Below are 22,257 nucleotides of genomic sequence, written 5' to 3' on the forward strand. Positions count from 1 at the left end.
TAATAATAATAATAATAATAATAATAATAATAATAATAATAATAATAATAGGATTTATTTATATGCTGCCCAATCACAAAATATGCCAAGCACAAAGCTGGTAGACATCTTCTGACTGGCCCTTTAAACATATAGGACTTCAATTTCTAGAGTCCCTAACTGGCTATGCTGGCTGGGGCTTCTAGTCACTGAAATCTAAAACATTTGTGAGGACCAAAAATTTGAAAACCGTTCTTCTAACACACACAAATATATGGGTCTCAGTGGGTGCATAATAGCAAAAATGGATCAGAGGCTTTCCAATAGGAATTGCTCTACAGTTCAAGTCCAGCAACAACAAAAACCAGTTTCCTTAATTGATTACTGAAAAAAAGTAGTCTTACGTACTGTCTCTAGAGCAGAAGCCACCATTTCCTCTTCGTTGTGGGACTGGAGCTCCATCACCATAACCCCACTGTCAAATATACGCAGCCTTAACTCAAGAAAGGGAGGAAAAATACAAATCAGAACCTGAATCCTGTACCCAAACAACTGCTGGGGTAGTTCATTCCACGTTGGAATTGCCTCTCCTGGAAACTTCCAGGAGGAGCCATTTTAAATTAATTGCACCCCATCTGCCATTATTTAACATTAAAAAATAACTTTTTAAAACCAGTAGTGGATTTGGGGCTACCTGCTTTTGCTTTTTACATTTTTGGCAGGAAACTGGGCCCTGGACCTACACAGTTGCCCATGCCACTTTACCCCAATGCTTTGCTTTGTTTGCATTGTATCTTTAGGGTTGTCAGAATACAATACAGTGCGCCTGCGCCGTATGTGGGAACACCATATGCGGCTTCAAGCATATGCTGAAGCCGCACGACAATACAACAAATGGCACATGTTTGCAAGGGAGCACGAGCATACAGGGAATTTCCATTATGCAGGGGATCCAGAACAGATCCCTCACATAGAAGGGCCCACTGTACTGCAGAATATCAAAATCCTCAAATATCAAGATTACCTATTAGAATCTATAGCAGAGCAGGAAAACCATGGCTCTCCAGATATTAAAGTTTATATCCCAGAATCCCTTACCATTGACTAGGCTGATTAGGTTTGATGGGAACTGAATTCCAGTATCTGGAGAAATAAACAGGGCCCCAGTTGCTGTGTTTGACTACAATATCCACATGCTTGCTAGGAATGATGAGAGATGCAGCCCAGCCTATCTGTAGGGTCCTAGATCAGTGGTCCCCAAACTGTGTTCTTTAAGGGATTTTGGACTTCATCTCCCAGAATCCCAGACTACTGACTAACATGGTTGAGGCTTCTGGGAGCTGAAATCCAAAATCTCTTAAAGGGCATAGTTTGGGGACCACTGCCCTAGATTGTGGAAGGCTAACACAGATTTCTATAACTTCCTGTTCAACCGTTTTAACTCATGTCTCCCTACTTCCTTTCTTCCTTAAGGGCACAGTCCTAGAACTACATTTCTTTGGCTCCTCCATATCAACACCACCCACAGTTTCTTCAGATTTCTGTTTTTCAGGCACTAACTACTTCAGCTGTCTTAATCAGCTTTCCTAGGAGTGCTCCTGGCCCATTCCCAAACCCCCAGCATCTGTTTCAGCCACCTTCATCCAGCTCATCTTGTTTATTTTTCTTCCTCCTCTGTTCATTTCCTCAAGATTCATTCTCCATTTGTTATCCCTTCACATGACAGTTCTCTGCCTACTCTGCTTCCTTCTTTAGCCCCCTCAGAATCTGCATCATCTGAGACGTCTTCTCAATCCATAAATCTGCCTGTCTGTGAAGTTTAATCCCAATCTAACTGGAAACATTCCTTTGTATTGGGCTGCCATCTGTTTAACACTTTCTAATGAGTGAGTTAGTGATGGACATATAATGCAAGAAGAAAACTTGAACCCATAACTTTCAGAAATGGAGAAATATGCTAAGCAAGTTGACAACTACAGCTGAGATACATCTTCAGGAACATTTTTCAAAAGCAGTTTTGTGAGCAGGAAACAGAAATAACCATTAAGTGGAAATTTGCCATTTGCCATTAAGCAGCAAAACTGCACATGTCTGGTTGCTTTCTTTGTCACTTCCTAGCTCTAAGCCCTTGTTTCCTGCAGATCAGTTCCCCAGATCTTAATAAAGTCCAACAGGTTGCTAGGGTAGTGGTGAATTAAACTATTCTTTTTTTAGTGTGTTTTCAGAATTAAAGTTTGAAGGATAAAGTTTGAAGGATTCTCACCTTAGAGGTAATTTGAGTGCTTCCAACATCTTACAGGCATTTACTAGATCTTCAGGTGAGAGCAACTAATGGGGAAAACATACATTCTCATAATCACACTGCAAATATGTCTTGTTCTCAAGGCTAGCTCTTACAGAACTTTTTGTATTTGACTATGGCTACCAGTAATCGTGTGCAAAATATATGAACAGCCATTCAAATGTGTGTGATGCTTACATGTACTACAGTTTCCATCCCTCTTAAATTAACTTCAGTGTGCATTTATCTTAGGAAAGAATGGAAATAATCATACACACAAGAATTAGGTACATGTGCTGCTCATGCATTTTTCACATGGATATGGACATGCAAATAGAAAGACGTTCTGAAGAAGCAAGCCCTTGAGTTAAAATACAATTAGATACCATCAAGGAAGTACAGTGACCACAAAGGGTAGACACAATCACATCAGTTTAGCAAAAAAAGGGCTACCTAACTCTCTACCATTTGTGGAACACCTGCCTTCCCCCCCCCCCCTCTTAATTTTTTGCCAAAAGAAGAAGAAAATTGACATTTTAGAAGCCTGGAAGAGCAGTGCTTCTCATTTAAAACAAGGTACACTTGTTAATTTTGGAAGCAGGGCTTTTGGTGTAAGATTTTGTTGAAGGCAGCAGGGCAACACAGTAGGGACTGTAGAGACAGCCTTGCAATGCAGTATGTGGCCTGTGATCCATTTGTTATCCATCCTGGCGTAAATATTGACTATTCTGTTAAAGGTATATACTGTAATATCAAGGAAAATCAGTTGAAAAGCAAAATATCACTGGATCCATGGAAGAAAACAGTATGTGCTATTTTAGTTATTTGTTTCAAGCCAAGCATTGTAATATGTGCTAGTCTTAAAGGCTTTGGTTTAAAGTGCATAATACTGTGGTTGGAAGGAACTGCTCTCTCTGGAGCTTCTGGCTGTTCCTAACAATATTCTGGCAATATAATGTGCACATCTGTGCAATTCAAAATGTATCCCTTATGACACTTGCTGGCTTAGCTGCTGCAGAATGACTAACAATTATTTTGGCTCTGATGTAACAGGCCTCCTTTATGAATAGAGCACAACATTTAAATCTTCCCTCTACAATTTTTAATGTGTAGACACTCCTGTGTCCTCAAAGAAGAATCCTGTCTTTCACTTCTATAGTTGCAAAGTTAATAATCTGCATAGACTTTTAAACTGCTTTCATTTTGCAAAATCCATTCACTGTTATACTGCAGGGTCCTGAGATCTTTCAGTGCAGTCCTTCACATCTGAGAAGTAAAATCTATTGTAAATCCAATCAATGGGACATTCCCTGTTAAGTGTGTACAGTTAAGAGTGTTAGTATCTACAACAAACAATTTCCGCTTTTCATTTATTTGTACTGTAGATTGTTAGATGGATTTTACCCCCAAATGACTATGCTGATAGCATGACCATCATCCTACCGATTTTAAAGGAAACATATATAAAAAGGGGGGAAAAGAGACTTTTCATCTGTTTGCTTTTCATCAATGCAATTTGGTGAAATGCAAATTTATCAAGGGAGTTTTGTCAGAAGTTCACTAAGATGATAACTCCTCACCTCCAGGCCTCGAGCACGATTCACCAAACAATACACCTCTGTCAGTGACATTATTCCTCCACGTTCCTGTTGATGTGGGATCAATCAGTAAAACAGAACCAAGTTAAAACATATAACATAAAAATCTGACTAGTTAGTTGCCAGTGTCAACATTCTCAGGCAGATGTCCTAACTAAAAATGGCACAAAAGCTGCAATAATTTGCCAGTGTCTTCTGAACTGCCATCTGATACAGCTTTTGAAGTATTCTTCAAAGCTATGATGCAGTCTGGACCTGGCTCCAGAGTCCTTTGTAGTAAAGACTGAGGCAAAAAAATGAATCTAGCTTATCAGCATTTTCCTGGTTCGTCTTTACTATCCCGTCCACATCTGTGTCAACTAACAATGCTATTTAGCTCATGGCTTCTGACTTAAAAGGAATTTAAATTTTTAAAATAACTTTACACATTTACCCCTCAAATTCTCACTTAGCTTACCTCATTGCCAATATACAATATTTTGGAAGAGGTTGTCTCCTCTTGTTTATTGCCTTCCTCTGGACACAATTTCTATCTATTCATAGAAACCTTTTTTTAACCTTTCATCTTCATGCTATTTATGGGCAGGCCCAGAGAAAAATATAGTAGGGCCACAACAGATATCCTCCCCCCTCCCTGCATATACAGTGGGCCCTTGCTGGGGTTTGATTCAAGGATCCCCTGTGGATAACAAAATTTGTGGATGCTCAAGTTCCATTAAATATAATGATACAGCAAAATGGTGTCCCGTATATAAAATGGAAAATCAAGGTTTGCTATTTGGAATTTATACCTTTTTTAAAATATATTTTCAAGCCATGGATATGTGAATCCATGGATAAAAAATCTGTTGATAAAGAGGGCTGACTGTACAGTTGGCCCTCCGTTTTCATGGGGGATCTGTTCCGAAACACACACCCCCAATACAAACAGAGGCTCATGCATATTCAAGCCTCATAGACTTGAATGGGGTGTGTCACTGTGTGCACGGCCGAAGTGAGTGCACCATTGGAAACAGCAGAGATTGCTTCTCTGTGGGTAATTAAGGGCACGGATCCAAGACTTGCGAGTTAGGAGGGGTGACTGTATTTACACATGCTTACTTTCATGCGCTTTCTTTAATCTCCCTGCTTTCCTTTGTCCCCTCTTCTTTCTTTCATTTTCATTTTCTCCCTTGGGGTATGGAGGGGGTAAGCTGGCAGTGCCAAAAAAAGGACAGTTGTTTAATTCCTCTTGGCTGAGAATCTTTTACTCAATTTACATGGAGGGTATCCAATAGAGTAGAGTAGACAATGCAGGGAAAGACTCATCCCTTCCTGGACTGCCAGTATATTATATTTCTCCTCTGTGCACTGAAATGATATATATATATTTGCATTGCATTGTACAGTGGGCCCTCAGTATCCACTGAGGTTTGGTTTCAGGATCCCCTGTGGATACCAAAATCAGTGGATACTCAAGTCCCATTATATAGAGTGGCATAGTAAAATGATGCCCTTATATAAAATGGCAAAATCAACACTTGCTTTTTGGATTTTTTAAAAAATATTTTCAAGTACAGATAGTTGAATCCATGGATATGGAGGGTCAACTGTATAGCACTTTTTAAAAAGAGAGGTTCATAAATACTTTACCTCTAGAGGTGCTTGTAAAATTCTAGCTAATTGTTTTGCCAGTTGCATATGGTAATGTGTACCAGATCCATGGGTTTCCCTAGTAACGGGGTTAGCTATACCCATACTCAAGAGATAGGATTTAAATCGGATTGTCTGAAATAAAAAACAGAGTATAAATAATAACACGGGTAGTATAAAATTCTTAACTAATAATGCAAAATAAATTACAATGTGTTCTAGGAAGAAGCTAAGGTACTAGTATGTACAGTAAATTCAATCCCAGATCCTTATCTTGTTTTTGAGTTTCCAGTGTGCAGATGAATAAGAACAAAAATAAAAAATAGATAAAGAGTAAAATAAAAAAAGAGAGTAAGAGACAGATGTCAATGGAAAGGAGAGGTCCCCGTTTTGCCAAAATGATGACCAATGCAAAAATATGACCCACCTCCATTCTAGTTCACTTTTAAAACTCTCTCCCAAAATAAAATAACATGTGGCATCCCATGAACCAGCAGACAGCTGGTTCTATTTTCTGAACATGAAGTGAGGAAAGCTTGCATATGAAAAATAACCAGATTTAACATAGAGGAGTAAGTAAAGGCAACAGGATCCCCTGCATCTACAGAAGCAGGTGTAGCAGGCTACACAATCAATCTTCCTTTATCCACCAAGAGTTGCTCTTCTGGAAGAAGGTCTACTACTAGGAACCTTTTCACTCATTAACCCTCACTGGACAGAATTCTTGAGGATGTCCCTTCTTGTGGATGCTGCCCATTGTCGCAAAAGAAAGTATGCACAAGCGCATACCATTATTATGCACATGAAAGAGTTGGTGTTCAACTACAACTTAAAAGCTTCCTATAGCATGATGCACAGTGCACACGTAGATATGATTAAAATATGGAAATGTAGTTTTACAGACTACCCCTTGTTATACCATATTACTAATCTAGCATTTAGCAGCATCATGGATATTATCCTAGAAATTTAAGTTCATGTAAAGTTTTTCCATATGGTACAGTATTTAAATCACGCATGTTAAAACGTTAACCAACCTCGTCTTCAGTGATGTCACCTTGCTTTTCTTTTATCTTGTTGGCAATTGATTTAGACAGTTCCACCATTTCCTTAGCCTGCTGAGACACAACACAGCTCTTAAAGATGTAACACAAAGCCATGTGCCTCTAAAATAAGACCAGCCTTTAAGTGTTTGGGAGATAGGGTTATGGATGAAACAGAAGACCTGAGTCCAGGGGCCCTCATACCACTATTTTTAACCCACTTGAAAGTGCCCCCTCAAGTCCCAATCAAAGCATGATATGCAGTTTTCTGCCACTTCCATCATTGTCTTGGGAGCAGATGTAAATCCAGGGAGAAATACTCATGGAGGGGTTACATTACCTTTTCCATGAGCTTGCTGAGATCTTCAAAAGCCTGGAATAATAAAACAGAGTTATTCATATACACATATGAATAGCCTCCCCAAAAGGCTAGTATAATTGCAAAACTACAATAATTCTTTCACCAATTACTTTCCTCCTAAACTCAAAGATCTGATATTATAATTTCCAGTGATCTAAGGTTAACGTTTCAAGATTAAGGTTGTAAGAGTACACCTCTGCATGTTGAGAGAAGCTGTTTTCATCTTCTAAGCAGAGGAACAAGTCATTCATCATTTCCCAAATTACAAACGCATATGACATATCATATGTTAATTATTTGCTGGGCCAGACACAAAATGTTGGTTGTTACCTTTAAAGCCCTATGTGGTTTTTGGGTCAAGGTTACCTATGGGGATACCCTCTCCTGCATAATACAACTATACCCTCAGGTCTCTGGGGAACACACACTTCAGTCAGCCAAAAACTAGGCTCACAACTGGGGACAGTTTCTTCAGCTGCCACCAGACTGGAATAACCTGTCTGCATGTAATCAGCAGTAAAGACCAGTCCCTTCGGGAGCTCTATTCAGATTATTTTTAAATTATGAATTTTAAACTATTGATTTTAATATATATTGGTTTTATATGCTCTTTTAACTAATATTATATGTTTTTAATCTGTTGTTGTTCTCCATCTCGATCCATAAGGGGAAGCAGCTAATAAACAAACATACAAACGAACGATCTGAGATCCTTTAACAGGCCTTTATGGAAAGCATTTTCCCTATTTATTTTCAAACTCATTACATTAGCAATGAGTAAAAGTTCTGCATCTTATACATAGTTACCAATAACAAAGCTATCCAACTAAATGAGAAAAACAGAACTAGACAAACTGAGAACATGTGGTAAACAATTCTTTCTCTAACTGATTCAGGCCTGAGTACAAAGGAGAATGAATGTAAACACACCTAACAGGAACTTCCTCAGAAAAATAAAGAGCGAAAGGAATCAGTTTTTATCAGCAGCAACCAGCAGGTGCAGGAAATCCATTCTGGAATTCTGGGCACTAGCTTTGAAATTAACTGATTTATAATGAGCAGGGTTTCAATGTTTCCCCCTTCCAACATTAACAACACAGTTTCTTTTATCCTCTGATAAAGTGTGGGAGAGACATGGGGTGGAATTACATGACCTGACGGCTGCTGGAAACAGCAGCCCACATACTTCCTCCTCTTCTCCTCCTCGATTGTGCTGTGCTCTTGTGCTCTGAGCTACCACTGTGCTTCAAAAGGTCCACATATAAGAAAACAGTCCACATATAAGAAAACAGAGTGGAGAGAGGGTGGACAAATGCAGAACACAGTGACCTATCGGGCATTACCTTTGCCTATACAGTGGACCCTTGCTTTAGGCAGGGGATCTGTTCTGGACCCACGCTGCATAAAGCAAATTCTGTGCATGCTCAAGCACCATTTAGATGAATGGGGCACACTTACGTGTGTGGTGCGGCACACGTGCCATTCATCTAAATGGTGTAGCCCATCCATTTGACTCTGCGTATGGGGAGCCTGTGTATGAGGCGGGCCAACTGTACATTATATGGGAGAGACAGTGAGAAGGAGATAAAAAAAATATGGGGCTGTGGTTGTGTCCTGTCCCCAGTTTTTTGTTTGTTATAAAAATATAACAAAAATGAATCCTTGTCTGTAAGATATGGTTATTAACTTGTTTCATTAAAAATATTCAGAATAATAGAGGAATTGAAGGCCATTCTGAAAATTAGCAATAAAGTTAATGTAAATAATTACAGGGTTGTTGTTGTTTTGCAATCTTATCCAATACTTTGCAAGCATAATTGATTAATCAAGCAATGGGCTAGTTTGCCCAAAGTGCCACAATTTAACCAGAGGAATGAGAATCAAGAAGTCCAGAGGCTGCATGTGCCTGCAAAGCCACTTCTACACATCATGGGGAGGGGGGGGGCACCCAGAGGCTTCCTCAGCTCCCCAAAAATCAGGAAAAAAGAGAGAATTGCTGTGCCTGGAAGCTCCCTGTGAAGAGAGAAGCTGGGTAAGCTAGGTTACAGCTACCCAGTCACAGCTCAAAGAATGCTATAAAGGGGTCCTGGGATAGACAGGCAAGCAATTCTCTCTTTTTATCTGATTATCCTGGGGAGGGATGAGGAAGCCTCTGGGAGGCCCCTCAGGACCTTTAGAAGTTATATAATAAATCTTTATTTGCTTTGTTTTCTATAACTCTGAATGTTACCTTTAAGAACTGATAAGGAGAACTGGTCATGCTATACCACACTAAAGCCACAGATCAACACAGCCACATGTCCAAAATAGCATTCACCTTGAGGCACGAATACCAGATCCAGTGAGGAATCTTTAAAAGGTAAAAAGGCAAGGTGAATGACAGGAGCCAAATGGCTGGAACTGTGTGGCCAGCCTGGAAAGGGGTTCTTTCAGACTCCTAACTAATAACTAAACTAGGGCACTTGTTCTTTTTAACTCTATTACAATACTACTAGGGTCTTTTCTGTAGCCTGTAAGTTTTCTCTATGCAAAACAATGGGCCAGCCATGTTGCAGTGATGCTGTTGTTGCTGTATGCTTTAATATCATTTCCAATTTATGCCAATCTAAGGAGAACCTATCACAGGGTTTTCTTAGCAACATTTGTTCAGAGGACATTTGGCACTGTCATCCAGTAGGACTTGCCCAAGGTCACCCAGTGGGTTCTCATGGCTGAACTGGGATTCAAACCCTGGTCTCCAGAGTCATACTTGAACACTCAAACCACTACACTACACTGGCTCCTTGTTGTACTGAAAGCAGGGCAATATTTCTGCCTCAAGCAATGAAGGGGGAAGGTTGTAGATGCACAGGTTTACCCCTTACCAAGTAGTCAAAATATGCTCTACAGTGTTGGTGCTGGTCTGTACATCACTCAAAGTGCAGAGCTTGGGAAAGTTACTGTTTTGAACTACAACTGCCAGAATTCCCCAGCGAGAATGGCCCTGGAACAGCAGATTTTCATAGCCCAGCCTCTAGCAGGGGTAAGGCATTTTGTATCTTCAGATGTTGTTGAACTTCCTTGAGCCTTGGCTAGCATGGTCAAGGATAACTGAAATTGTAGGCCAACATAATCTCAAGGGGCACACATTCTGCTACTCTGCTAAGAACAAAATGTGTTTCAATGTCCCCAAAGTAATGAACATGGAGAACACAAGGGCATTGTTCATTATTTAGCAGCAAGAGACTACACTAACAAACTCATGGTTGACAGTTACAACTGTTGCAGCTGAAGCACTTGTTGGAGGAAGACTTTTGCTTTCCTAGCACCCCCTCCCTTCATTACAGGATTACTATAATTAATTAATTAATTAATTAATGGAATACTGAGGACCCACCAGATAACAGATTGTGATCTAAACTGGGCTAGAGGGGGCAAGATGCAACCTTCCTCTCAATCAAACCCAAAAGCAAACTCATGACTTGTGCGGAAATTAAAGTTAGTGGTAACCTTGAAGGTCAGCTTGTCCAGTTCACTGTTCAGTCTAGGATTTGCTGGAGGTAATTCTTCTATTAACTCTTCAAACTGATTTTCATTAACAAAAGCTTCAAAAGGAAGTTTGGGTATACTAAATTGAGAACTGGGGCAAGGAAACACAAATGAATGCAGGCACAGATAATATAATATTTGTGCCATTAGAAAACATTTCTTTTTCAGAACAACTTTTGAAAAAATAATTTTTAATGTTTCATCAACATGAATATATGTTATATAACTATGGCCTGAAACAGGGCCAGAAAGTGCAGCTTCTGGCTGCTTTGGGGGTATGGCATGCAGACAATGAACGCACCAAAGGCGGCCTGAAGCTGGCAAGAAAAGGAGTGGGGGGAAAATGCTCAGTGACAGCCAATTCAGGATTGCAAGCAGCTTTTGGGACTGCGCCATTCAGTCACCATGGTCCGGTGCTGACTGGGGCTCAAGCATGGCTGGAGCAGCCTGAGGCTGCTTGACCCCTATATTATGTTTGGAGATTAGGTTATCTATTGATAACCATACCTATAGTTAAGGAAAAACATGAATGCCTGAAAACGATTAGGAGAAACATCAAATACAGTGGACCCTTGTTATACGCTGGGGTTTGGTTCCAAGATCCCCTGTGGATAGCAAAATCCGTGGATGTTCAAGTCCCATTAAATATAATGACATAGCAAAATGGTGTCCCTTATAAAAAATGGAAAATCAAGGTTTGATATTTGAAATTTATACTTGTTTTTGAACATTTTCAAACCGTGGATGCTTGAATCCGTGTATAAAAAAATCCATGTATAAGAAGGGCCAACTGTATTTCAAGATAACTTACTTCAGAAATGTTTTTATCCATTTCTTTCCTTCGTTCTTCTAATTTCCGCTCAATACCAACAATTCCTGCTGCTCGTATTCTGCCTGTCTGAAAACAAGAAAGAAAGAAAGAAAGAAAGAAAGAAAGAAAGAAGGAAGGAAGGAAAGAAAGATGGTGAAGGGAATGCTTAGAGGTCTGTTACCATCATTATTCTGTAAGCAAGTGAAGGCTGTCAAACATAGCTTCTTGGAGATCTTTTACACCACCTTCATGACTGAACATTGTTCAACACTGAACTATGCTTTTTTTTACTTATGTGGATGAACTGTAGCCTCATCAGCTTCCTCTCTCCTTGTCTAGTGCAGCAGCTTAACGTTTACATTCATTTTTGGACCCCAGAACTGTTTTTAAGTGAGAGGGGACTCAACAAGGGCAGGGGGAAGGCAAATTACTTTCCCCATGCATTATCATTGAAACCTTAAATATGAAGACTCATGAACAATGTGTAGTTAGGAAAGTACAATGTGTAGTTAGAAATACCCTTTGTGTTTTCACTGCAGTTCACCTCTAAGTAAATGCACACAGGACAGACTGGAAGCAGCCTTTATTATTCATGAGATGACTCAGTGACAATAGCTGTCTTAATATTTCTTAGTGCTTGACCATTTAGTACATTTCTAACTGGTCATTCCTGAAGAGGCTAAACTACACATGAGTACCAGCGGTCAAGTTTTATCAGATAATGGGGGGGGGGGAGGTAACTCTCTTACTCAGTCTTTGGGAGTGCTCAAACCCTCCCTTTTTCTAGATAGTTTGCTTTCCTTAGCTGCTTTTCAGTTACAATTGGCTCCTAAAGTGTTGTTCACTTGAACTATGAATTACTAAAGCAAGTCTGCTTCATAAATAACAGTTTGAATTTGGGTTATTTTATAAACTATAGTTAACATTAAGCATAGATTGTCTAGGCTTGGACTTATTTGCATCTTACTAACATCTCTAATTTTTCTCCTGTTTGGTATGTAACATCTTGCCTGATGAAGAAGCCAATGGAGCTTTGAAAGCTTGTAACAAGTATATTGTGCATTTCAGTTGGCCAATAAAGGTATCACTGTTTGGTGGGTTTTTTGTTTGAATTTACTAAATAGCCAACACAACCACCCCTGCATGTTTTCATTAAAAAAAAGTTCAATTAAAAACAGCACTATACTGTTTTAAAACATTTAAAACATAACATAAATCATATTCCCTATGAAGATGCCGTCACCCTGCCTCTTCCTCCTTAATAATGAAATATGGAATGTTAAACAAACTCTACTTTGTTCAGAAAGGCAGAAGTCCAATGATGAGAAATATCTTAAATACCTGTGAGCCTCTGTTGACCTCTATGGTCTGAGAAACAGGTATGTTTTCCCATCTCCGTTGCGTCATTTCTTCTGACAGTCTCCTGTAGAACTTTATGATGGTGATTTAAAAAAGAGGGTGATATCAAAGATCAAATAAGATTAAATTATATTTAGTTCCTTTGTAAATATAAATATTTATATAAAGTTACACACACAAAAGAAGTTTGAATTTTAGCACATAAATCATCATGAAAAATCAAAACCATACAGTGCATGTAACTAGAAATAAATACATAAACAAATAAATAAATAAATATGTAACACAGAAAAATAGAAGACATAGCCTAGTTAGTCTGGGAATCAGAGTGCAAACGGATCTGGTAGCACCTCTGCGACTAATTGAAAGACAGAAGCTAGAAGCATGAGCTTTTGTAGACTTCAGTCTACTTCCTCAGATGCATAGGGTGTTCCACCATTTCCTTAGCCTGGAAGGAATGGAAGGCCCAGGGACAGACGTATATAAGCAGGCTGTGTGTGAGAGAATGACAATGGAAATGCCAAACTTTGTGGGTATGGAAATGAGATGACTTCAATTTTCATGGTGGTCACTGGAGGACAAAGGCAGGATAGAAGATGTTACCTAAAGACAAAGTGAGTAGATAATCATATGAATGAATATTGGAATGTAGTACAGGAATCAGAAAGAAGACATGATGAACTGGCCAAGAGAGTCTCCAGGAGGCTAGAGGGTTAGCTTATGTTATAATGTGTGTAGTGTGCCAATGTGGTGTAGTGGTTTGAGCTTTGTACTACAACTCTGGAGATCAGGGTTCAATTACCCGCTTGAGCATAAAAACCCACTGGGTGACCTTGGGCAAGTCACACTCTCTCAGCCCCAGAAGATGGCAATGGCAACCCCACTCTGACGAAGCCTGCCAAGAAAACCTTATTATAGTTTGCCTTAGGGTTGCCATATGTCAAAAATGAATTGGAATGTCATGACAACATATAACAAAAATGACAACAACTACTGGTAAGTGTACCAGAAAACCATCGTCTCTGTTAAACTCACTGTCAATGGACTGCAGTTTGTGGATACATTCCAATTCTGCTGTTCCTCTTTCCAATCTCCATTTGCAGGTTTTGTTTTGTTTTGTTTTTGTTCAAGAACCACTGTTCTGAGGTCCAATATGGAAAGTCTAAGAAGAGTGAAGTGTTTTGCAGCCAGTTTTTGTGTATTCCCATTCCTAATGTCTGATTTATGTCCATTTATCCTCTGGCAAAGACTGTCCTGGTTGCCCATTGTAGAGATTTGAAGGGCATTATTGACACAGAATGGCATATATCATGTTAAAGGATGAGCAAGACAAAGTCCCTCTAGTATTATGGGTGATGCCATTAGGTCCTGTGATGACACTTCCTGAATAGATGTGTGGGGAAAGTTGGCAACAGGGAAGTAGAGTGAAATGTATGAAAACTCATGCTACCTGCTTCTTTCCTTCAGTTAGTCTCAAAGGGTTCTGTGGTCTATTTGATATTGGATATAAATATTTTAATACATAAAAATAAAATAAATAAAATAAAATGTGTGATAAATTCAGTTTTCACCAATTGAAACTGCTCTTTTTAATTATGACAAAAGCTCTCCAAACATCATTATTCAGGAAATTTAGAAAACATACTCCAACACCATCCCACTGTTCAGGATGACATATATACATACCTCAATCTGGCCATGTTCTTTAAAGGAAAGTTTGATATATGAGTATTTACTACACTGGAAAGGGCCAGGTTCCTTGTTGGGAGGGCCTGGATGAAGATGAACCACTATTTTGGCACTGAAAGAATAGGAGAAGAAAGAAAAATATTTACAGTCGGCCCTCCATATCCACAGGATTCTTTATCCATGGATTCAAGCATCCACAGCTTGAAAACATTTTGAATATATACTGTATAAATTACAAAAAGGAAACCTGAATTTTTCCATTTCATATAAGGGACACAATTTTCCACGAACAGTACTTAAATGGGATTTGAACATCCAAACCCCAACGGATGCCAAGGATACCACTGTATTGTGCAGTTGTTTTTTTAAAAAAATCTGTATCTAAAACCAACCAATACATTTTATTTCATTTTCTATTACCTACTATAGGTCAAAAATTAACCAAGAGAATGTGAGAACATGTCTAGTAAATTTTGAACAGGTCTGGTTATTAAGCATTTTAAATCAATAAATATTTCTCACAATATTTTGCCTCACTATATGTGTATTGTGTGCTTGTGTGTGTCTGTTTCTGACTTATGGTAACCCTAAGGCGATCCTATCATGGGGTTTTCTTGTCAAGGTTTGTTCAGAGGAAGTTTGCCATTACCTTCCCCTGAGGCTGAGAGTGTGTGACTTGCAATGGGTTTCATGGCCAAGCTGGGAATCAAACCCTGGTCTCCAGAGTCATAGTCTCAAACTATTAAGCCACATTGGCTCTCTACACTTGATGAAAAATACATAAAAGACAAAGGAAACACTACTCCATACAGTGCATAGTTAAACTGTGAAATCTGCTGTTATAAGATCTGATGATGACCACCATTTTAAGACATCTTTAAAAGAGGATTAGACAAATTAAGGAGGGTATTAATGGCTACTAGGATCAAAAGGAGGATAAAAGGCAACAAGCCTCTCAATATCAGTTGTTGAGAAACAATACTAGGTTTTTACATAAAGACTTACTTAAAAGCTTCCTAACAAAATGTAAGATAAATCAACAAAATAATAGTGGCCTCTGTAGCAAGAGTGAGAAAAGGGTAGAGCTGATGGGATTTTTAGTCCAGTAACATGTGAAGCATCTCATACTTCACACTCTTGCTCTATACACATGGCTCAACTTTGAAAGTTATAGGAGCAACTGCTGAGTGCAACCTGAACAGTTAGTTGTCTGCAAGTTTTTGGGTAACCTATAGACAAACCACATTCTAAAATCCAAGGCGAATGATAAATCAGCTTGTCAATTTGTTGGTCTGTGCCAGCTAGCCAGCATGGAACAAAGCTACAGTTGGATAGCAAGTTTTAGTGTGGTCCTTGGGCTGAGTAGCTAGCCATATGAGAGGCTGCAGAAGGGAAATGCAAGAGCCAGGGATGCACAAATATCAGGAATATTTTCATCATTTAGTATACTACATATATTTCTCAGAGTATCACCCTGTTCTCCATTCATTCTTAAAAGAGGTCCTAAGGAAGGTAAGTAAGATTGTAACATGCATTAGATGCTTGTGAAATACTGGAAAACCCACACAGTTTAAGGAAGCTAAAATCCATAACATTTTGCCATAAAAACACTACCTTTTCCCTATCCCAGCTGCCTGTTCTTCAATGAAGATGATCTGTGAAAGAGGAATAGCCATACAAGATTCCTAGATGGAAAAAACAGAGAACAAAATCAAGACATATTTTGGTAACTCTTTATTTTAAAACACTATAAAATGTTAATATGTTCTTTGCAATAATATTGTCTTTGTACTTAATGTATAAAATCTTTGTGCTTTTATATACAGTTGTTTGAAGAAAAAGCATCAAATAGAGGAAAAAATGCCTAGTGTACACAGTACAAAAGCATTTCCACAAGCATAAAAACTGTTTGATTACTTCACACTAATTGGTATAATGGAACCTTTTAGCTAGACTGATAAATATATATTTTTAAATATTCTTAACTAAACCACTAGGCCCCATGTCCACTTAGATTTCAATCTCCGCTTTACAAAAAAATGATCTTAATGGGATTAAACTTAAAATTCACATATATCAATTTACCCTAAATACCCTAAAGTTACCCAGTCCTGGCTGATCTTGGAAGGCAGGCAGGGTCAGCTCTGGTTAGTACTTGGATGAAAGACCATCAAGGAATATCAGGTGCTATAGGCTATATTTCAGAGGAAAGAAGTGGCAAAATCACCTCTGAGTATTCCTTGCCCAAGAAAACCCTATGAAATTCATGGGATCACCATAACTTGACAGGCAACTTGAAGGCACATACATACATGGCACTTTGCTTTTGACTGCAAAGATATGCCTATGGCAGGTATTTCCTGAGTTTCACAGTTCTAATCCTCACTAAAAATAATATGCTCATCAAATGGCTACAAAAGGAAGGTCTAGTTGTATATACAATGTCTGGTATATACAGACACATGCCAAGAACATTTAATGCTGCATAAGGTATGTCCCAGCTCTGGAGGTAGCAGGAGCTTGTGGCAGAAATCACAACAAGCCTCTTCACAGACCTGAATAGCAATGCCATCAGCCTAAATTAACTCCTTATCTTCACAGCCAAGTGTGGCCCTCCCAAAGTTGGCAGACTGCAATTCCCAGCATCCACAGCCAGCACAGCCAATGGTAAGTAATGCTGGAAAATACAATCCAACACAATCTGAAGGGTCATATGATTCCCACTCTTGATTTAGGGTTATGAAATCATTATGTTATACATAGTGGTAATTTATGACTTGTGAACATATAACACTTTGCAATTCTTGTTCTTTTTTCCTCCCTCATAGATCTTCTTCACAGCTGCAGATGTGAAATTTTGTGATGATGAATTATCTAACTCATGACTAACTCAGAATGTGATTCCAGGTCTATTGCTCTTGTGGTTGTTCTACTCATAATTTTACAAATCCATCTATTTAAAAAGATTATATATTCACAAAGGGGCAATAAATAATCCAATAAACAATTTTTATACCAAGCTCCTCTACAATTTGGGAACTATATTCATCTCAAGTTCACTGTAAACATGGCTCAGCTCAAACTTGTGGGAATCACAGATCATCCCAGGTCTCACTCAGTGTTCAATAATCATCATCCCATCTAGAACCTAAAAATACAGTGGTACCTCGGGATACGAAATACCCAGGTTACGAAATTTTCGGGATACGAAAAAATCCCATAGGAAATCATTGTTCCGGGTTACGAATGTTTTTTCGGGATACGAAGAAAATTTTTGGTGCTTTTTTCGGCTTTTTCGCACGAAACGCGGCTTTTCCCCATTAGCGCCTATGGCAATTCGGCTTACGAAGGCTTTTCGGGTTACGAAAGCGGCCGCGGAACGAATTAATTTCGTAACCCGAGGCACCACTGTATACATGTGGTCTAGTGCAAGAAAATAATCAGTCATATTGTCTTACCATCAGAAATCAATTCTTTTTAGCACAGTCTTGAGGTAAGCAGCCAGAGAACTGCACTGAGCAGTAGAATGTGAAACTTGGGCCAGGAAAAGAGCTCTGAAAGCTTTATTGTGGGGGCTACAAAACCACTGGCCATGCTGGCTGGGAAGCTCTGGGATTTGTAGTCCTCAAAAATACCTTTCCCAAGCTCTGGTTGGGAAGCACTCAGTAATCTAGACTCTAGCAAATTAGAAAGTTCATCACTTTGACAACATCCAGAATTACAAGGAATAGCTGAAATAGGGGAAAGGACAGAACACGGGTAATTTATTTCTGCTTTCTGCTGAATTGCACATTTGAGGAAGTGGCTAAAGCTGCACTTCACTGAAGTGACTTCAGTGTCCCCTACAGCACACATTTAGTATCACCTTTTAGTGGTGAAATACTAGGCAGTGTTTGCTCATAAATATGTGTTTCCAGCTGGCTTACAGTGTCCCATGGTAGGAGGGTTCCTTTCAGAGTTCTTTCAACCACCCTGGGAACCTGTGCAAGGGCATGGTAAAAATGCCTTAAAATTGAAAAGGAATAAATTAATTATTCCAAGTTAATTTACAATCGGACTTGGGAAGTTAGCAAACTGAAAAGTGTCATAAAATTGGTATGTGGCTGATTTTGCTCATACTTCAAATACAGACAAACTAGCTCTATTGTTCTATCACATGTTACATGGAAGTTATGACATGGGCACAACAGAACGGTAGCACTTACATGGTTCTTCTGATCTCTCCAGATTAATCTGTGTGTACTCAGGAGCAATGTCCCCGTATCAAACTTCAGCTAGAGAGACAGAAAAAGATATACTGTATATTTTAAGATATGCAGTTCAAACATCTACAACACAATCTTATAACTTAATTTCTGTACACAGAATAATAGAATCATAGAGTTGGAAGAGACTACAAGGGCCATTCAGTCCAACCTTATTCTGCCATGCAGGAACACACAAAGCAGCACCGAGAGATGGCCATCCAGCCTCTGCTTAAAAACCTCCAAAGAAGAAGACTCCACCACTCTCTGAGGAAGTGTGTCCCACTGTCGGACAGCCCTTTCTGTCAGGATGTTCCTCCTAATGTTTAGGTGGACTCTCTTTTACTGTAGCTTGCATCCATTGTTTTGTGTTCTATTCTCAGGAGCAGCAGAAAACAAGTTTGCTCCCATCCTCAAAATAGCATCCCTTCAAATACTAAAACAGGTCTATCATACCACCTCTTAACCTTCTTTTCTTCAGGCTAAACATTCCCAGCTCTCTAAGCCATTCCTCATACGGCATGGTTTCCAGTCCGTTCCCCATTTTAGTTGCCCTCCTTTGGACACACTCCAGTTTCTCCATATCCTTTTTGAATTGTGGTGCCCTGAACTGGACACAGTATTCCAGGTGGGGCCTGACCAAAGCAGAATAGAGTGGCACTATTACTTCCCTTGATCTAGACACTATACAGTACTTCTATTGATGCAGCCTAGAATCGCATTGGCCTTGTTAGCTGCCACATCCCACTGTTTACTCATGTTCAAGTTGTGCTCTACTTGGACTCCTAGATCCCTTTCACATGTATAAGTCTCTCATTCAGCCAGGTGTCCCCCATCCTATATCTATGCATTATCATTTTTCTGCCTAAATGCAGTCAATAATGACTTGAAGACACACAACAACAACAACAACCTTCTCTTTGACCTGCTTATTTCAAAAGAACAATGTGTGTGAAACCTTTTGCAGATCAACCATTTTTACTAAACTCTTCTAGAACATGGCCACATAGCCCAAAAACCCCATAAAAATCTATGGATCCCAGCCATGAAAGCCTTCACAGAAGTACAGGAGGAAATAAACCAGGGATAGAGTTTCCACCATCAATATGGGAAATGGAAAAAAGTGCCAAATCAAACACCAACCAAGGAAAAAAGTGTGATTTCTAAAGTGTTAATCCAATGCAGCAAAACCCACAGAGAGTTCTGTGTCGGTTTAATGGCTTCTAAATTTATTACAGCATGACCCTATGAGAGGAGAGATCTCAACTGAGCTTTGTGTGGCTATATGCCTGCAAGTCGCCTGTGGATATAGGGTCACCCCATGAATTTCACAGGGTTGCATCTGTGCTGTGGAAAACAATGGAGTTTGACACCGCTTTAACTGCCACGGCTCCATGCTATAGGATTCTGGGATTTGTAGTTCTGTGAGAGATTTAGCCTTCTCTGTCAGAGAGCTCTGGTGCCACAACAAACTACAAACCCCAGGATTACATTGCATTGAGCCATGGCAACTGAAGTGGTGTCAAACTGGATCATTGCCGCACTGCAGAACTAATCCAGTTTGATGCCACTTTAACTGCCAGAGCTCATTGCTATGGGATTCTGGGGATTGCAGTTTAGTGAGATATTTAGCTTTCTCTGTCAGAGACCTAGAATCATAGAATTGGAAGAGACCACAAGGGCCATCCAGTCCAATCGCCTGCCATGCAGGAAGACACAAAGCACCCCTGACAGACATATATCTATATCTATATCTATATATACACATATATATGAACTATATTTACTTTCTATTTCTCTCTCTCTCTAGTATATAAAGTTATATATTCTGCAGCTTTGTGACACTTTAGCTTTCTCTATCAGAGAGCTTTGGTGCCACCACAAATTGCTGTGTTTTGTATGTGTGTGTGTGTATACATACATACATACATATATATATATATATATACACAGAGAGAGAGAGAGAGAGTATATACAATATATAGTTACATATTCTGGAAAGTGCCAGTTTTGTGACACTTTAGCCTTCTCTGTCAGAGAGCAATGGTGCCACCACAAATTGTTGTGTCATATGTGTGTGTGTGTAGAGAGAGAAAGAGAGAGAGAATATATGTGTGTATGTATGTGTGTGTGTATATACACACACACACACACATACACACAGTTATATACTCTGGGAAGTGCCAGTTTCGTGAGACATTGAGCCTTCTCTGTCAGAGAGCTACAAATCCCAGCATCCCAGGGCCTTAAGCCAGGGCAGTTAAAGTGGAGGACTTAATCTGCCTCTTTATTCGCCCATCTCCTCCTCTTCTGCTGGGGCCTGACCTTCTCCTCGCCGTCGTAGAGGCGGACCCCGCGCTGCTGCGTGACCAGGTTCTCGTGGATCTCCAGTAGGCCGCTGGTCCACGCGAAGCGGTCCATGGCGCCCTCCGCCTCACACAACAACAACAACAACAACAACGAGGCCAACGCTGCCACTGGCAGCCTCCCTCTCTCTCTCTCAAGGAGACCCAGCTGCCTGGCTGGCCCCCGTGATGACGTCACGCGCCGCCATTTTGAAGGAGAAAATAAGATTTACAGAACTACTTGGACTGCCTCCTGTTGCATTGTGGGACTTGTAGTTCAGAGAAGGCCTGAGAGTTCTAAACGCCACCTCCTTAAACTGCAAATCCCACAATGCAACGGGAGGCAGCCAGAGCAGTTGATTAGAATAGCACCACCACAAGAGTGCAGTGCTGTAATCTCTTTATATTCTCAGAATATACTCTGCTCTATATTCTCAGCCAGAGAGCTCTTAGGCCTCACTGAATTACAAATCCCAGAATGCAACAGGAGACAGCCAGAGAAGTTATGGTAGAAGAGCCGCACTGTAAGAGGGTGGTAGTGCAGCAATGTTCTTATAGTGCTGCTCTTCCACTTTGACTGCTCTGGCTGTCTCCTGTTGCATTCTGGGATTTGTAGTTCAGTGAGGCCTAAGAGCTCTCTGCCTGAGGGTTCTAAATGCCTCCCCTTAAACTGCAAATCCCAGAATGCAACAGGAGGCAGCCGAAGCAGTTAAAGTACAGTAGAAGAGCAGCATTATAAGGACATTACAGTACTACATTCTTATAGTGCTGCTATTTCCCTTTGACTGCCCTAGCTGCCTCCTGTTGCATTCTGGGATTTGTAGTTCAATGAGGTTTAAGAGCTAGCTCTGGCTGAAGATTCTAAATGCCTCCCTTCAACTTCAAATCCCAGAATGCAACAACAAATAAATAAAGTACCGCTGGTGTGTTTGGGTATATACTGAACAGAGTGGCATCAGTTTCCTGGTGTTGTTGTGTGTCTTATTTCCGACCTATGGCGAACTGAGGTATATTGGCGAGATTTGTTGCAGTGGTCCCCAAACTGAAAGAGATTTTGGACTCCAGCTCCCAGAAGCCTCGGCCATATTGGCCAATAGTCTGGGATTCTGGGAGCTGAAGTCCAGAATCTCTTACACACCACAGTTACACAGCACAGTTGTGGGGACCATTGCCTCAAAGGTTTGCCATGGTTGTCTTCAAAGGCTGAGAGAGTGTGACGCAGTCATGGCCGAGGCGGGATAAAGCAATAAAGCGAACTTTCAAGTCTCAAACATCTCAAATGTTGATCTTTCAATGGTTTTTTTTAGACTTCAACTCCCAGGATTCCTGGACGTTGGCTGTGGCGGCTGGGGTTTCTGGGAGTTGAAGTCCAAAAATTACCCGGATG

The 22,257-nt window shown here is 40.0% G+C and overlaps 1 protein-coding gene and 1 long non-coding RNA gene across 3 annotated transcripts in view; one reads left to right on the forward strand and one right to left on the reverse strand.

Moving 5' to 3' along the window:
• VPS36 (vacuolar protein sorting 36 homolog) overlaps positions 1 to 21,074 on the reverse strand; it is a 24,053-nt gene extending 2,979 nt beyond the window's left edge. Inside the window, exons 1-12 of one of the 2 annotated variants that reach the window (XM_042442764.1) lie at positions 20,851 to 21,074; positions 18,487 to 18,555; positions 15,896 to 15,966; positions 14,279 to 14,393; positions 12,575 to 12,664; positions 11,234 to 11,320; positions 6,874 to 6,906; positions 6,528 to 6,608; positions 5,491 to 5,625; positions 3,841 to 3,906; positions 2,243 to 2,307; positions 388 to 472 (exon numbers count right to left, since the gene is read on the reverse strand). In XM_042442764.1, the coding sequence (XP_042298698.1) occupies positions 388 to 472; positions 2,243 to 2,307; positions 3,841 to 3,906; positions 5,491 to 5,625; positions 6,528 to 6,608; positions 6,874 to 6,906; positions 11,234 to 11,320; positions 12,575 to 12,664; positions 14,279 to 14,393; positions 15,896 to 15,966; positions 18,487 to 18,555; positions 20,851 to 20,946 (993 nt within the window). In that variant the 5' untranslated portion in view covers positions 20,947 to 21,074. The remainder of the gene's footprint in view (positions 1 to 387; positions 473 to 2,242; positions 2,308 to 3,840; positions 3,907 to 5,490; positions 5,626 to 6,527; positions 6,609 to 6,873; positions 6,907 to 11,233; positions 11,321 to 12,574; positions 12,665 to 14,278; positions 14,394 to 15,895; positions 15,967 to 18,486; positions 18,556 to 20,850) is intronic. The other variant, XM_042442773.1, reaches the window with a different exon arrangement.
• LOC121917106 lies at positions 15,914 to 17,273 on the forward strand. The gene is made up of 3 exons (XR_006100960.1): positions 15,914 to 16,007; positions 16,883 to 16,948; positions 17,110 to 17,273. It is a non-coding gene; the product is annotated as an uncharacterized LOC121917106 (long non-coding RNA).
• Positions 21,075 to 22,257: the final 1,183 nt, after the last annotated feature.

The sequence above is a fragment of the Sceloporus undulatus genome, chromosome 1 (genome assembly GCF_019175285.1).
Source record: "Sceloporus undulatus isolate JIND9_A2432 ecotype Alabama chromosome 1, SceUnd_v1.1, whole genome shotgun sequence".
In the NCBI taxonomy this organism is placed as follows: Eukaryota; Metazoa; Chordata; class Lepidosauria; order Squamata; family Phrynosomatidae; genus Sceloporus; species Sceloporus undulatus.